The sequence below is a fragment of the Pyrgilauda ruficollis genome, unplaced genomic scaffold (genome assembly GCF_017590135.1).
Source record: "Pyrgilauda ruficollis isolate IOZ18807 unplaced genomic scaffold, ASM1759013v1 scaffold10, whole genome shotgun sequence".
Classification (NCBI taxonomy): domain Eukaryota; kingdom Metazoa; phylum Chordata; class Aves; order Passeriformes; family Passeridae; genus Pyrgilauda; species Pyrgilauda ruficollis.
In genome coordinates this window covers 2,237,044-2,251,562 of record NW_024508101.1, presented here as the reverse complement: position 1 = coordinate 2,251,562, position 14,519 = coordinate 2,237,044, and the positions used below count along the sequence as shown (strand labels likewise).

The 14,519-nt window shown below is 41.4% G+C and overlaps 1 protein-coding gene across 1 annotated transcript in view; it reads left to right on the top strand.

Moving 5' to 3' along the window:
- Positions 1-12,768, top strand: part of LOC121351309 (contactin-6-like) — a 72,899-nt gene extending 60,131 nt beyond the window's left edge. Inside the window, exons 14-20 of the mRNA XM_041463336.1 lie at positions 3,130-3,200; positions 5,331-5,565; positions 6,077-6,192; positions 7,376-7,562; positions 10,955-11,067; positions 11,791-11,959; positions 12,635-12,768. Coding sequence (XP_041319270.1) covers positions 3,130-3,200; positions 5,331-5,565; positions 6,077-6,192; positions 7,376-7,562; positions 10,955-11,067; positions 11,791-11,959; positions 12,635-12,768 — 1,025 coding nt within the window. The remainder of the gene's footprint in view (positions 1-3,129; positions 3,201-5,330; positions 5,566-6,076; positions 6,193-7,375; positions 7,563-10,954; positions 11,068-11,790; positions 11,960-12,634) is intronic.
- Positions 12,769-14,519: the final 1,751 nt, after the last annotated feature.

The window sequence follows — 14,519 nt, the reverse complement described above, 5'->3', positions numbered from 1 at the left end:
GATAAAAGCTGGAGTTAGCCTATGTTCCTCCCTTTGATGTGTCCTAACCAACCTTTCGCTCAAGCAATTGGGCAGAACAATGTTTTGTTCTCCCAAATAAATCCAAGTTTTTACTCTGCTCAGGGACTTGCACATAAAATGATAACTCCACTCTCTGAATGTACCTTGGCTGCAGAGATGTTTGATACCGTGATGTTTGAGCATCAGGGGGAGCAGGATAATTTTAACTTTGGATATTGGAGGAAGTAAATTACAGCATCCAAAGCCCAGTGAAACCAACAGCCTCTACTGACTCCAGAGTGGAATCCTTTCTGTCTGTCTGTCTGACCTTTACTCATTTATCTTCTGGGACTTGGCACCTCAAGGGAAGCTGCCTCATTCTTGGGTGACCAACACTGTCAGTTCTTTGACCTGCTCAGTTTGGTACAATTTATTTGCAGCCCAAACCTTTGGTTTGTTTTATGTTCCTCCCAGCCCCCTGCTTGTCAACTGTCTCCCACCTATAAAATCAGTGTGTTATGGGATGGAAAGCAGTAAAATGGAAGCAGGTTTTACAATCCACTTTCTCTTCTCTGTTTATCTCATTTGCCAAGCTCCAAAGTTTGGCAAGCTGCATTTCAGGACAGAATTCAGAATACAGTATTGTACATTATACAGAAAAAAACACATTTCTTTTAGAATGTGTAATCCATTTGTTTCTGGGAATAGAATCCCAGAATGGTTTGGATTGGTAGGGACCTTAAAGACCATCTAGTTCCAACCCCAGCACCTTCCAGAGGAGGTCAGATTTTTAAAATTTCCCAGCAGAGTATCTCAAATGAATATTCTCCATTATATGATTGATCACAAAGACCAAATTAATCTTGAGAAGGTTTTTGTTGCTCTTACCACTGTGGGGCTTTGTAAAGTGGGATATTCAAAACTAGACAGGCAGTGAAAGCTTTCATCTTTTAAAGCTTTTATTTATTTATTTATTAGAGGGATTCACAAGGCTGGGGCAACGAGGAGAAAGAAACAATAAAATTATTGTTATTTATCATGGCAATAACACAAGGAAGATTATTTCTGTGCAGTGTAGCTCTGTCTGAAGTTTAACAAAAGAGACAGAAAGTCTCACTTCAGGTTTTAGCTGCTTAACTCCTTCACTGCTGTAAATCCCTGTCTCCAAATGTTGCAGTACAGTGGGACAATATCAGCTTCTTTAATTTTTCAATCAGAATAGCAACCTGAAATCAGCAGGGCAGTGTGGACAGTAAATACATGGCCAGGAAAGGGTGAATTTGAGCTCTGCTGTTGTAATAACTATTTTGCCAGCTAAAATCTGAGCATTAGTAGATTTGTGAATGCAAATGAGTCACTGTTCATTTCATTAAAATGGAGCTGCGAATTAATTGAGCCTCTGTTGGTGCACTCAGCTGTAAATTTTCATCTGTTTCTCAACTCTGACCCAGTTGAGGCTCTGCTGAGCCGCAGCACAAAATTCTCCCCATGCAAATATAGCAAGTACCCAACACATTTAACACATGAGCTAATTGAGCATCACTTGGTTCATGAAACAGTGAAACACCAGGCTTGAAAGTTTGTTTTGCTGTTTCCATGCAGTTCTTGTCAGTCTGAGATTGTTTGCCTCTGGTGTGCCCAAAGACATTGATTGTGAGTGACAAAAATGAACAGCTCTGTGAAACCCTCCAGAAGAACTCAGGCTGTTTGCTCTTAGACTCACTCTTATGGCTACACAGAAAAATTATTCTGAAATTCCTCCCATTTCTAGAGGATGAAATCAGATATTTATTTATACATGGACTAGAATCTGGGAATTATATATAATTCATATATTTAATTACATATAAATTATATTATGGACTGGCATCAGTTTCTGTGAACTTTAAGCACTGTTGCTTTTATTGCCACCCTTGGAGCTGGGTTAATGCATTTGTCAATGGGAAGGACAAGCAGATATGGCAAAACTTGCCCAAAATCTCAGAAAAAAAAGGGCTTCTGAGATGTAAACATCCCTCCTATTTCTCACCCTGCACATCAGCTTTTCAGACAATGAGAGCTGAATGAAGACAATGACAAAACAATCCTGAAATTTCTGAAGACAGGGTTTGGAGATTGCACCACCAAATGTCCTGTAGAGGGTTCCTGTCTCTGCCCCTTCCAGGGATGTCCTCTTCTCTTATACTGCTCCAGCAGCTGAAAAAGAACATGATATCATGGAACCATAGAATGGTTTGGGTTGGAAGGGACCTTAAAGAAGAAATATAAAGCAAGAGGCAGGAAATACTGATATCGTCTTTGCGTCTCCACCATGAGCCCCTTTAGCCTCAACAGAGTTCCCTGATCTCAGTCCTCCACCTCTGGTGCCCCACACCTGTGGAATGCTGGAGAAATCCAACTCTAATTAACCAACTCGTGGACATTTAAAGTCTTGGGAGTAGAAAAGCAACTTGTGAGTTTTGAATTTGTTAAGAAAAGCATACAACCAATTAAACAATTAATATATTGCTCCAACAACATGTTTACTGAACAAATGCATAATTAGTAAATCAGTAGTGTTGCAGCTACAGTCTGAATGGAACATCATTTTGCCAATTAGTTGATGAGGCATAATAATGTCAGATACTTGATGCTCCCAGTTCTTTAATTAATTTTTTGAACCAGGGTACTCATGTATCAAATTCATCTATGGCTTCAGCCTTAGAAAACGTGTAAACATCATCTCAGTTCATTTTAAATGGGCTGCTGTGCAATGTAATCCCTGTTCCACTGTTGAGAGGTGGAATGGCTGCAGGTGAGGTAGGAAATGCTCTGCTCACCCCCTTGGAAAGGCCTCCAGGATCACTGAGTCCAACCTTTGGCTGACCACAGCTTTGTCCAGAGCTGGACACAGCACTCTGTTGTGACCCAGGAGCAGGACCCTGCACTTCACCTTGTTGAGCCTCACACCGCTGGTCCCATGGATCCAGCCTGCCCAGATCCCTCTGCAGAGCCCTCCAGCAGATCCAAATTGGTGCCAGCTGTGAACTTCCCGAGGTCCAGATCAGCCATAAAGACATGAAAGAGGTCCAGCCCCAGGACTGAGCCTCGGGGAGCCAGCTGCAAACACCAACTCCTTTTCTTCTCCAGTTCCTGTGGTGGCACCCACGAACATTGGCGGAGGAGGAGGGAGCCGCTCCGAGCTGGTCATCACATGGGAGGTAATTCTGAGCTCAGTCAACCCCTGCGGGGATAAATCTGTGGGTGAAACCACAGCTCTGCTGAAATCCAAAGGCTTTTGGTCACCGGCTTTGGTCGAGCCTGGATTTCACCCTGGATGTGGAGGGCAAACAGCCTGTAAGATATACAGCAAGTTTTCTGTGTTGTAGGGAACAATTTGTAAAAATAAACAGTTTAAGAGCCGTGTTGTAAAGATGTTTAGAAGTCTGCATTACCCTCTTATCTCCATTGTACAGGAGGTGCTTAACACACTAATCTGCTTGGCCATTTTCTGCATTTACATTTTTCCTACTTTTGTTTACATGTTTTCCATTCTGGAACACTGTGCTGACAAGACATATCCTATTATGCGTTAAAGGAGATGAGCCCTTTAATTCTGCAGCACTCCAGCGAGAGCAGAGAATACACATTTCCAGAGCAGTTAATGCCAGACAAGTTGCAAAGGGTGAGTGCAGGTCATTTCAGCGAGTAGAAAGTGAGTGCTGTGGGAAGGACCCTCCTTTTCCAGCCTCCCAGCAGCTTCCCACGGGCACTGGGATGAAGGCAGGCAGCCTCTGGCAAAGCCTGGGAAGTGATGGGGTAGCTGCTTGGTCAAAAAGTGAAAAACTAGATCAAAAGAAATTTTTTAAAATCTCCACTAGATAAATAACACCGCTGATGTTTTCCCCTCCCTGTGCTGCAAACAGAGTGAAATTCCACTTTCCTTGAACTAAGTTTTTCTCCATCTGCACCTTTCACTCTTTTGTTTCATTTTCTCCTCTTTGGAAGCAGAAGAACATGAAAATCGAAAACAACCTGAGAGATCTCAATCAAATCATCCTGTTGGACTCCGTAGTGTGTCCCAAAAAACAATCAGAAGAAATCCTAATTATGGCCAGCAAACAACACTGAACACGACTCTGCGGCTTTCTGTGACGAACTCACTAAATGTCTTGATTAAATCTGAGGTCACAGAAGCCTCAAAAACAAATTAAATGCTCTAGAAAGTAGCTTGAACTCCTATAAATCTTCAGTGAGGCATCATCCCTCACATTTAACTCTCTCAGGGCTGGAAAAGAGATGGAAAGGGGAATATTGGGTGTTCGTACAACATTAAAGGAAAGGCACATGTTATAAATGCTAGGGCAGGCTTATTATCATTATTTTTATTATTTGAATTAGAAGGAATTGATGATAAAAATAACATAAGTGCCCTGAAGTCTTCTGAGGTGCTTCCAGATTTTCCCCTATCATCTCACACTGTTTGTGCTCCCAAGAGTTTGCAGGAGAAGAGGTTGGAGCCAGGACTCAGGTCCTGACCCTTTTTCTGTCTTTTTGCACCATTTTCCATGCCTGCTTTTCCATGCCCTTTCCTTTGATGCAAGCCTCTGAAATAAATGCAGTTTTACTGAGAAACACTTCCTTCCTCCATTTAATCCTGATTTTATTTCATAAATGTCCTCTTGCTTTGAGAATGTGGGAGTATTTTTATCCCATGAAAAACCAAACTTCATGCTGGACACGGTGTTGCTGTAATTGCCTTTTCAGTTAGAGCCTTTCATACGTATCTTGACATGAGATTTTATTAATAGAAACATTAATTTTGCCATGTTGACTTGCAGGAACATTTCTGTTCTGAGAACTAAATAAGAATATGTTCATGCACTTGAGGCTTTCTCCTTGCTGAAAAAAATACATCAGTACTGTACTCAGAGGCAGGCAATTATACAACTGACACACATTTCTTTGTATACATTTGTTCCTTCCCAACTCTTTTTTTCCTTTAAAATCATTTATTTAAAATTAGCATTCCTATGCCCCTTTGGGAAAGAAAAAAAATCTACAAGCTACAACTTGTACTGAGTGAAATGCTTTTAATTTTGCAAACTTCGTGCCTGAAAGAGATAACTCTAATGGAGCTGATCAGATCTTTTGTTTCTAAATTGATTGCCCCGATAGATTTATTATTTTGATTTTTATTTCAATATTACATTGACGGATGGGGCAAACATTATTATCTTCTCCAAGGCACAGCCAACTAAATCAATACCACTAAAATACAATCAGGGAATGAAGATTCAATTAAAACTGTGGATACACTCAAACCTTTATTGACTGCCTTGTCACCACAGCCAGTGTCAGAAGAGCTCCAGAACGGGGAAGGTTTTGGCTACGTCGTCATGTTCCGTCCCCTTGGCTCAACAACCTGGACCAAAGCTGTGGTGGCCTCGGTGGAATCCAGCAAATACGTTTATAGGAACGAGAGCATCACACCCCTCTCTCCTTTCGAGGTCAAAGTTGGTGTCTACAACAACGAGGGAGAAGGGACCCTGAGCTCCATTTCCATCATCTACTCAGGAGAGGATGGTAACACCAGTTACTCCTAGTGGTAATGGGTGTGTAGCAGCAATAGGTGACAGATGTGATCAGGCAGATCTCACAGGGTTTTTAAGGGCCCTGCTCAAACCTGCTCGTTGGATGTTTATAACAGACGTGAGGCAGGAGATGGGAATCTGAAATAAAAATAGCAAGGGGCAAATTTTCAGAATGATTTTCAGTAGAGGGCCTGTTTCAACTCATTTGTCCCCAAGGTGCTCCTGCTGAGTGTGTTGGGAAAACTGGGAGACACTCAAAGGTGTTGCTCTCAGTGGGTCTGGTTCCTCAGACCACTCCATGTGGCTGATCTCTGAAAATCTGCTCCAGCAGATGGGGAATGGACAATTCTGAGAACAGGTTTTGCTGGCATCCCACCATAAGTGGAGAACAAAGCTCATGGTTCCACCAGGGGCTCTTCCTGCTGTTCACCCACAGCATCTCCTCCCCTTGCACTGTCCCTGTGTCACACCATGTCCCAGCAGCTGTGTTTTCCCTGTCCCAGAGCCACAGATGGCCCCGGCGGGCGCCTCGGCGCTGAGCGTGTCGGCGGCGGCGGTGGAGGTGTCCTGGCTGCCCATCCCCTGGAACCGGCACACGGGCAGGGTGCTGGGCTACGAGGTGAGGGGCTGGGCCACAGGGTGAGGGGCTCTGACACCTTGAAGTTGTCCCTTTCCTGTCCGGAATCCTTTTGGCCTTCTGGCTCCTCCTCCCAATTAACAAACTGCTGCTTCCAAGTCCGCAGAGCGTGGAGCTCTTGCCCTGGCTCTCATTAGCAGCAGCCCACCTGAGATAATCAGGAGGATTTACAGCCCAGAACTGCAGCTCTGTCCCAGACTTGCTGTGCTCAGATTTGGGGACAGGCACACGTGGCACTGCTGACAGAGCAGGGCAGGATAAATTTACTCCAGCACTACCAGAGCTTGTGCTGTGGTGCACTGAAAGGCTTTTAACTTCTCCCTGCTCTTAATAAAATCATTTAGGCTGGAAAAGACCTTTAAGACCATCAGGTCCAACCATTAGCTCAAACACTTGAAGAGGGCAGTGGAGGAGTCTCCATCCCTGCAGGGATTTAAAAGCCATGTGGGTGTGGCATTGGGGACATGGTTTAGTGCTGCCCTTGGCATTGTTGAGTTAATGGTTGGACTTAAAGATATTTTCCAACCTAAATGATTCCGTAATTTTAGGATTAAGTAATGTCAGATATCATTCCTGGTCATTTTACTTGCATAGTGAAGCAATTTTTTTTTTAATTTGTATATAAGAGGAAAACAAGTCAAAAACACTTTAAATTCTGTGCTATCATTGCAATGTATAAATGAAGGTAATAAGATGTACATGTACATCATGTACAGTCCACAAACCTTCCTAAATCAATTACTCACTTTAAAAAAAAAGCAGGTCTAAACAGGTGTCACTGAATCAAAACTAGAGCCAGGATACAAAATAATTAAAAACCTGTTAGATGATTGAGATAAATGCTCTTTTGTATCTCTTAAGGTTTTCTTTAATTGTGTTCAACCATAAAACCAACAAAGCTTTTATCATTCCTTACCTTATCAAAGGTTTCCTTCTGGACATCTGTAAATTTCAGGATTTCATTTAGTTCCTTAATTGGGATTCAGTCTCTGAAATGTTATTGCTTCTCTATAAATATTCATGCCTGGGTTTACATCCTGCTAGATTGGAGTACAAAAAAATCCTGTATTCCTCGAAATCTTCCTTGTCAGCATGTCTGCTTCCCAGCCAAGCCTCTAATTGCTGGAACACAATGAATTGCCTGTTCTTTGTTCTCGCTTTTTAGGTTTTATATTGGATAGATGATCCCAAGGAAAGCACAGCTGGGAAGGTCAGAGTCAGTGGGAATGTGACAGCCAAAAACATCACGGGCCTGAGAGCTAACACGGTGTATTTTGCAACAGTCCGAGCCTACAACACTGCGGGGACAGGGCCCTCCAGCACCCCGGTGAATGTCACCACCAAAAAATCCCGTGAGTATTGGATTTGGTACAAGGGTCCCAAATTCCCAGCTGGGACAGGCACATTCCAGCTCCCCGTGACCCCCATCGCTGCCAAACGCTTCAACAGCAAGGAAAACTACATCCCGAATTTCTTCACAAGTCAGACAACAAAATCTGTGACTGAGAAACTTCCTCTGGTCCTAAATCAGTGCCCACGAGGATGGATTTCTGTTTGCCTTGGAAGAGCAGCCCCCTCGCTTTCAGGGGATTCCAGAGATGCAGAGCCAATAAAGGAGGGATGTCCCACAGGTCAGACAAGAGATTCTGGGGTGAGCCTGTGTTGGTTTGGGGTTCTAAAGGAAGCTGTTGAAGGCACCAAATACAGAGGGGTTTTGAGACCTCTGAACATTGCACTGTAGAGCTCAGCATAATGGATACATTGATATAAATGCAATTTAGTTTTGGTTTGGTTTTTTTTAAATTAGTACTAAAAGTAAAGCCCTTTGCTGTTTTGTTTTCCTTGGAATCTATTTTCCCAGTAAATTATTGATCAGCCTTTTAGCATAAAAGGGAAATATTTCTTCTGAGTTTCACCAATTTTCTTCTTTTCTATATGCTGTTCCATGCCATTACTCCAAGTGCAAGATAGGAACAACTTGTAGAATGAGTTAATTGATTTTTTAATTGCCACAAAACCAATATTTATTGTAAATAAAAACAATCAAAAATAAAGCCAGAGAAGATATTTCTGAAGGGCTCAAACAGGACCCATCCCTGGAATTGTCTAAGACCAGGTTGGATGAGGCTTGGAGAAACCTGGGTTGGTGGAAGATGTCTGTGACCACTGCAGGGGGTTGAATGAAATGAAATTTAAGTGCTATTCCAACCAAACCATTCTGTGATTCCATTACTTTCATCACAGTCCATTTTTCAGTAGAAAATAGATTCATCTCTGGGAATTCTTCCCTCTATTCCTATGTGCAACTGAATGAAAGACAAGTTAAAGACATGGCAGTCAAATGACAAAACATAGAAGGAATAAATTTGCTTTTGTTTTACATCTACTTTATCTTCTGTCAAATTCAGGATTGTGCTAATGGTTCATTTAAAAATTAAAGTCAAAATAACCTTTTTAATATTTAAATATATAGATTAAATTTTCAAGCTCTGTCTGTGGAAGATGCAAGCACTTGCAATAAGAGAAGAGACAATATGTCAAGAGAATATAAACAATGTGCATCTGGAGCAGGAGATGGAGCTCCAAAGTAATAGCTCTGTCTTCCCGCTCAGCATCCAGCATTCCTGCAGCCTTCTGCTCATCCCATTATTGCAGGGACTTAGCAGAGCTGAAATGATCCTTCTGCCAAAGAGGTGCAATTCTGATTGAAGTGTTCTTCTCTGGGATCGATGTAAGGTCTAAGGTGACATCCTGGTTTCAGTTAAAAGTACTTAGGGAGGTGGAATTGAGGTCCTCAAACCGTGGACATGGCTCCATAAAGAGCTGTACTCTTCTGGTTTTTTATTTATATGGCATGGATTGCAGAAATTCCTCTTCCTCCTCCTCTTCCTCTTTCCTCTTTCCCCTTCCCCTTCATTTTCCTTCCCCCTTCCTTTTCTATTCAACTTCCATTTCCTCTTCCTCTTCTTTCTCCTTCTCCTTCTCCTTCTCCTTCTCCTTCTCCTTCTCCTTCTCCTTCTCCTTTTCCTTCTCCTTCTCCTTCTCCTTCTCCTCTTCCCTTTATTTTTTCATCTTCCTCTTCTTTTTCCTTTACAAATAAATACATATACACATGAAATATAACAATATGACATATAGATATTGGAAATACTTGCATGGATAAACCTCAGCACAGTACAGCAACAAAGCCAAGTGTTACCTAAACCACGACAATAACATCAGCACCTCAATAAACTTAAGAAGATATTTGGGCTTTCTATTATTCTTGACAGCATTGATTACAAGAAATTAATTGAGGAAATAATCTGCCAGTCTTAGACCTGGAACTGCTTGGTTTTGCCAGCAAATATTCCTACGGATTTGGGAAAGTGCTCTTACCACTTATTCTGGTTTCTGGCTGGAAAAAACCCCAGATAATTTTGTTGTGCAAATCCTCCTGTGGTGCTTTTTCAGCCCCAAGATAATGAATTAAGATAGCTTTAAGTTTCTATGTCAAAAAGCTTTGGTCAAGGCTGTAATTCACCCATTTTTGAGTGATTTCAAACCTCTTCAGAGTGCACAGCCAATGAAGTATTTGACATCCTTTGCCTCTTGTGACTATTTTGTTATCCAATTCCATATATAAAATGTTTCCTGAAAGCAAAAAAGAGCTTTCAAGCCATATTTAAATAAATTTGCAGTTTGATGTATGTGAGAGTAGATAAATGTCTTCATACAGAAATTAATCTTTTCCAACACTGACAGTGTGGCTGATGGAAGGACACCCCTGGATATTCACCTGGGAGCTCCACCAACACCTCATTCCCTACCAGAGGGAAGGATTAAACTTCTCCAAAGCCAGGAGGCAGGTGGATATGAAACAGCAGCACCCATCCATTTGTTTTATCTCTGTGGGAAATGGAAGAAATTGTCACCAAATCAACTGTTCCTTCCAAGTGACATCCATCAGTCACCAACACGTAGGGGGGAAGAGAAGGATCCCAGAGTTAAACAATTTAGAATCAGGGCTGGAATGTGTCTCTCCAAATCTCTCCTCATTTTTACCTCTGTTTCAATCCTCCTTTCCTGTGCCACCACCCAGCAGGACCTGGGAGGATGTGCCACGGAACAGGAGAGAATGTGTTGGCCTAAATCCGAGCTCAATTCAAAGGCTCAGCTCCACCCTCACATGTTCACATGGGATTCGGTTCCAGTCACTTGTAGGCAAATTTTCAAAGTCCTCGCACTTAGGCATAAAAAGCCTTTGAAAACCTGCTCTCAGCCTATTGTGCTGAGAATTTCTAAAATCCTACAATGTTTCATGGTGGATCACATGGAGACTTTCATGTGCAGCTCTTTGTAACCTGTCCTGGCTGATGGAAATCTTGACTTCTGTAGTTTGCTCTCAGTTTTAGATTTTTCTGAGATCCAGACAGCAAAACATCCTCTAGGACATGGAAATACAGAGAGGAACAACATTTTCCCTCCACAAAATCTCTCAAATATAACTTGAACTGTCAGACACTGTCAGGCTGTGCCTAATTTTGCAAATGAAGTCTCACAGTAAGAGGTTCTGTGCTATGAATAGATTTTATTCTGACTAATACCAGAGCAATGATGGACTGGAAAATGGTTTTTTGCTCTTTTAGGTTGGAATCACCCAAGCATTTGCTACTCCTATTTCAGCAGCTCATTCAGCTACATGATGAAAATTAATACTCAGTTTATCTTGTTATTATCATAATCCTTTGTATTTTTTCTAAAGCACCAAGTCAACCTCCAGCGAACATTGCCTGGAAGCTGACAAATTCCAAAATCTGCCTGAACTGGGAGCATGTGAAAACAATGGAGAATGAGTCTGAGGTGTTGGGCTACAAAGTAAGTGATTTCTTTATCTCATTAATCAGATATTTTTGTTACAATACAGGTACAGAGATTTGGGGGAAAGTGAGTGCTCATTACCTGGAACACTGATTTTTCTGGGTTTATTGGGATGGTTGGCTGATGTTTACACAAATACTCATTCAGAGGAGAACTTCTTTATCCCAACAGAGGGATTTGCTGTCCCCAATCCTGTATTTCTCTTGTTCCCTTGTAATATTACTTACCTAAAGTTTCTTGCTTTCATATCTCCAGGGAAGGAGTTTCACAAATATATAAGGAATAGAGAACAGTCTTTGAAGCATTAAAGGCAGTCATAAACCACATTTAAACATTCTCACTCTCTGGCAGCTCATAAATGCACCTTTAAAAAAGAGACTGAAAGATACTCACACAAAGATCTATGAATGAACCAAAAAGCACTCCCATAAATCTGCTTTAAAAGGAAATAAAAACTTATTTTAAAGTTTGATTGCAGTGCAGAATTCTTTGATTATCCTCAAGTTCTAGGAAACCACCTGCTGTGGTACTCACCCCAAAATCCTGCAGAATTTATTCCCCTGTTTAAATTGCTTTTAACATCCTGCAGCATGCTGAGAGTGCTTGGAAAACTTTGGGACACAACAGAAGAATCTCTCAGTCCCCCCCCCCCCCCAAAAAAAAAAAACCATTAAAACTTGAAACGAAATAACTCTTGTTTTCCAATCCCTTTCTGCTTAGATTCTGTACAGACAGAACAGGCAGAGCAAAGCCCATATCCTGGAGACAAACAACACTTCAGCTGAACTTCTGGTCCCGTTTGAAGAAGATTATCTCATCGAGATAAGAACCGTCAGCGATGGTGGCGATGGCAGCAGCAGTGAGGAAATTAGGATTCCAAAAATATCAAGTAAGTGAGAGAATTTTTTTCCCCCTCTGAATGCTGTTGCATAAGAAGAAATCTGTGCCTCTAAGCACAACAGATTCCCAGATTGTCCCTTGCCATAGGTATCCTCCCTCCTGGTGCTTTTTGGTGCTGGCTCCCATAAATTTGTCTCTGATATTCTGACATTCATTGGAGGAGAAAGGGTTTTGCTCCACACCTTATTTTTAGTGCAGGTCTCCACTGCCCTGGCATGCAGAGCTCAGGGAAGAACACAGGGATAAGATTTCTTGGGAAAGTCAGAATTCTCACACATAATGTGGCCCTAAATCTGCTGCTGGGACAGAGGTCTCAACCCTGTCCCATGGCTGTGCTGGGGTGGCCCAGGGTGCAGCCTCTGCTCTCATAAATAACTTATTCTTCAGGGAAAAGGGAGCATTTTTATATTTATATATCATAGTCTGTTTTGCAACCAAATAGTCAAAAACCTTCTTGAAGAAGATACTCACGGGAAAGGTGAGATGTGGTTCCAAAACCCTGCCCCATGAAATGGCCACTACAGCTTAATAAACAAATACATAGAAAAAATATTTGTGGGTAATGTTTCATCTTGAAAAGAAAACAGAGATTGCTGTTAAGCTAAAATGCAAAGAAAAACTAATTTTTGACACAGATTTACCTCTGTCTGTTTATATTTTACAGGTTTAAGCTCTGGAGCAATGAAATTATCCCAAAGGATAAACCATACATTGACATCTGGGATCCTCCTGTTGAGTTCTGTTCTTCTAAACCCTTTTCCTTGCTGGTTCCAGCAATGCTCTGCCATGGACTTCTAAAAATAAAAAGTGTAGATTTTATCTTAATTCTTCACCATAACCAACATTCCTGAGAAAAATCAACACTGGGGAGGGGGAGGGAGGTGGAAGTGGTCTGTCATGAAGAAAATATTAGGCATCAATATTCCATGAATTTTTAAAAATAGGCTTGGAAATGAAGGGGTAAATCAACATGCATTAATTAAACAGAGTGATGCCAAACCTAATTTGGGATTGACACGTGGGTGGTCTCAAATTTTCTCCAAGTAGTTGTTATTGGAACAGCATTTTAATGGAATGTCAACCTGTGCAGGCTGATGCCACAGAGGGGAGCAGGGATTTAAAACTCATGTGATGTGGATATTATTTATCTCATGTTCTTCGGTGTATCCTGTTAAAAAACCCACTTTCAATTAAATAAAAGCTATTTGTTTACTTTTTGCACTTGTCTGTATTAGGAGGTATCGTAAAACACACTATTTGAAGTGCCCTGTGCTATTTTCTGTAGAAAAGGGGAACTTAAATAAAATAAAAGGAGACTCCTATGGACCCACCCAAAGCCCAGTGAATTCCACAGAAAAACTTTCAGTGGCATCAGCAGGCCTTGAACCAGAGCTGAAATAGCAGCACCTTTTATACCATCAAATACTGCACATATTCTCAAATCCATTTTGAAGGACTTTTTCATGCAAAGACTGTTCTGATCAACAGAACTTCCAGAGATACTGAATATTTTCTGAGGGAAACGGAAATCTAGCTGTCACTAAGCAGGATTAGTTGGTCTCTCCTGATTTTGTTCTTTGCTGTAGCTTGAAAGTGTAGATTCATCTTTGAGTTGGGCATGAAGGTAAATGAGAAGAACATTGATTTTCATCATCTTGAAATATAAATAAAAGCAGCTAATTAAGCCCTTCAATCTCCTGAGTCTCCAGAATGACAAATTAAACACCAGAGTTTGGCTTTCAAGTCAGGAGATGCAGCTCAACACTTGAAGCCACGCTCCTGCCAGCTTGAACTACATCTGATAAAAGGTGTTTTTTTGCCTGATGCCATTACTGGGAAATCTTTTCTTCCTTCTTACTTTGCTCTGAAGTTTATTTTCTTTTCCCCACTGTCAGATCCGTGTTGTGTCATCTTTGTAAACATTTATAACTACAAGATAACCAAATACCCCAAATATTTTTATAAAGGGGACTGTTGGAATGGGAGTGAGGATGTGTCAGCACATGAATGAATAAAAGAAGTTCAGCTATGCATGGAAATCCTTCAAAGAACACATTAAACCATGTTGGTTATCCATGGGCATGGCAATGGGAATTCATAAAGAAACCTCCTCGAGGTCCCTGCCAAGCCAAACCTTTCTCTGATTCTCTGATTCCTCACTGACCCCACAGGCTGGACTGGCAGAAAATAAAATCAAAAATGATAAAATCATTGCAAAACCACATGGTAGAGATTGATGTCCAAGCAAATAACTCTTCACAGGATCATGGAATGGTTAGAGCTGAAAGGGACATTAAAGATCTCTTCCAGCTGGTGATATTTAATAACCCCCAGACTGCATTCAATAAAATATTTTCTAGAGGTCAGTCCTATTTGGTTTTGAGAGAGCTTTTTGCATCATCCCTTCCCAGCAGGTGTCCAGCAGGACCTCTGCTTGCTCCCAGACCTGTGCCCATTAAACAACAGGTTCCTTTTATTTCCCTTCATTAAACTGAATCTGAAATTCTTATACTTCATAACATAAATGTAATTCTCTGCTAGCTTTAACC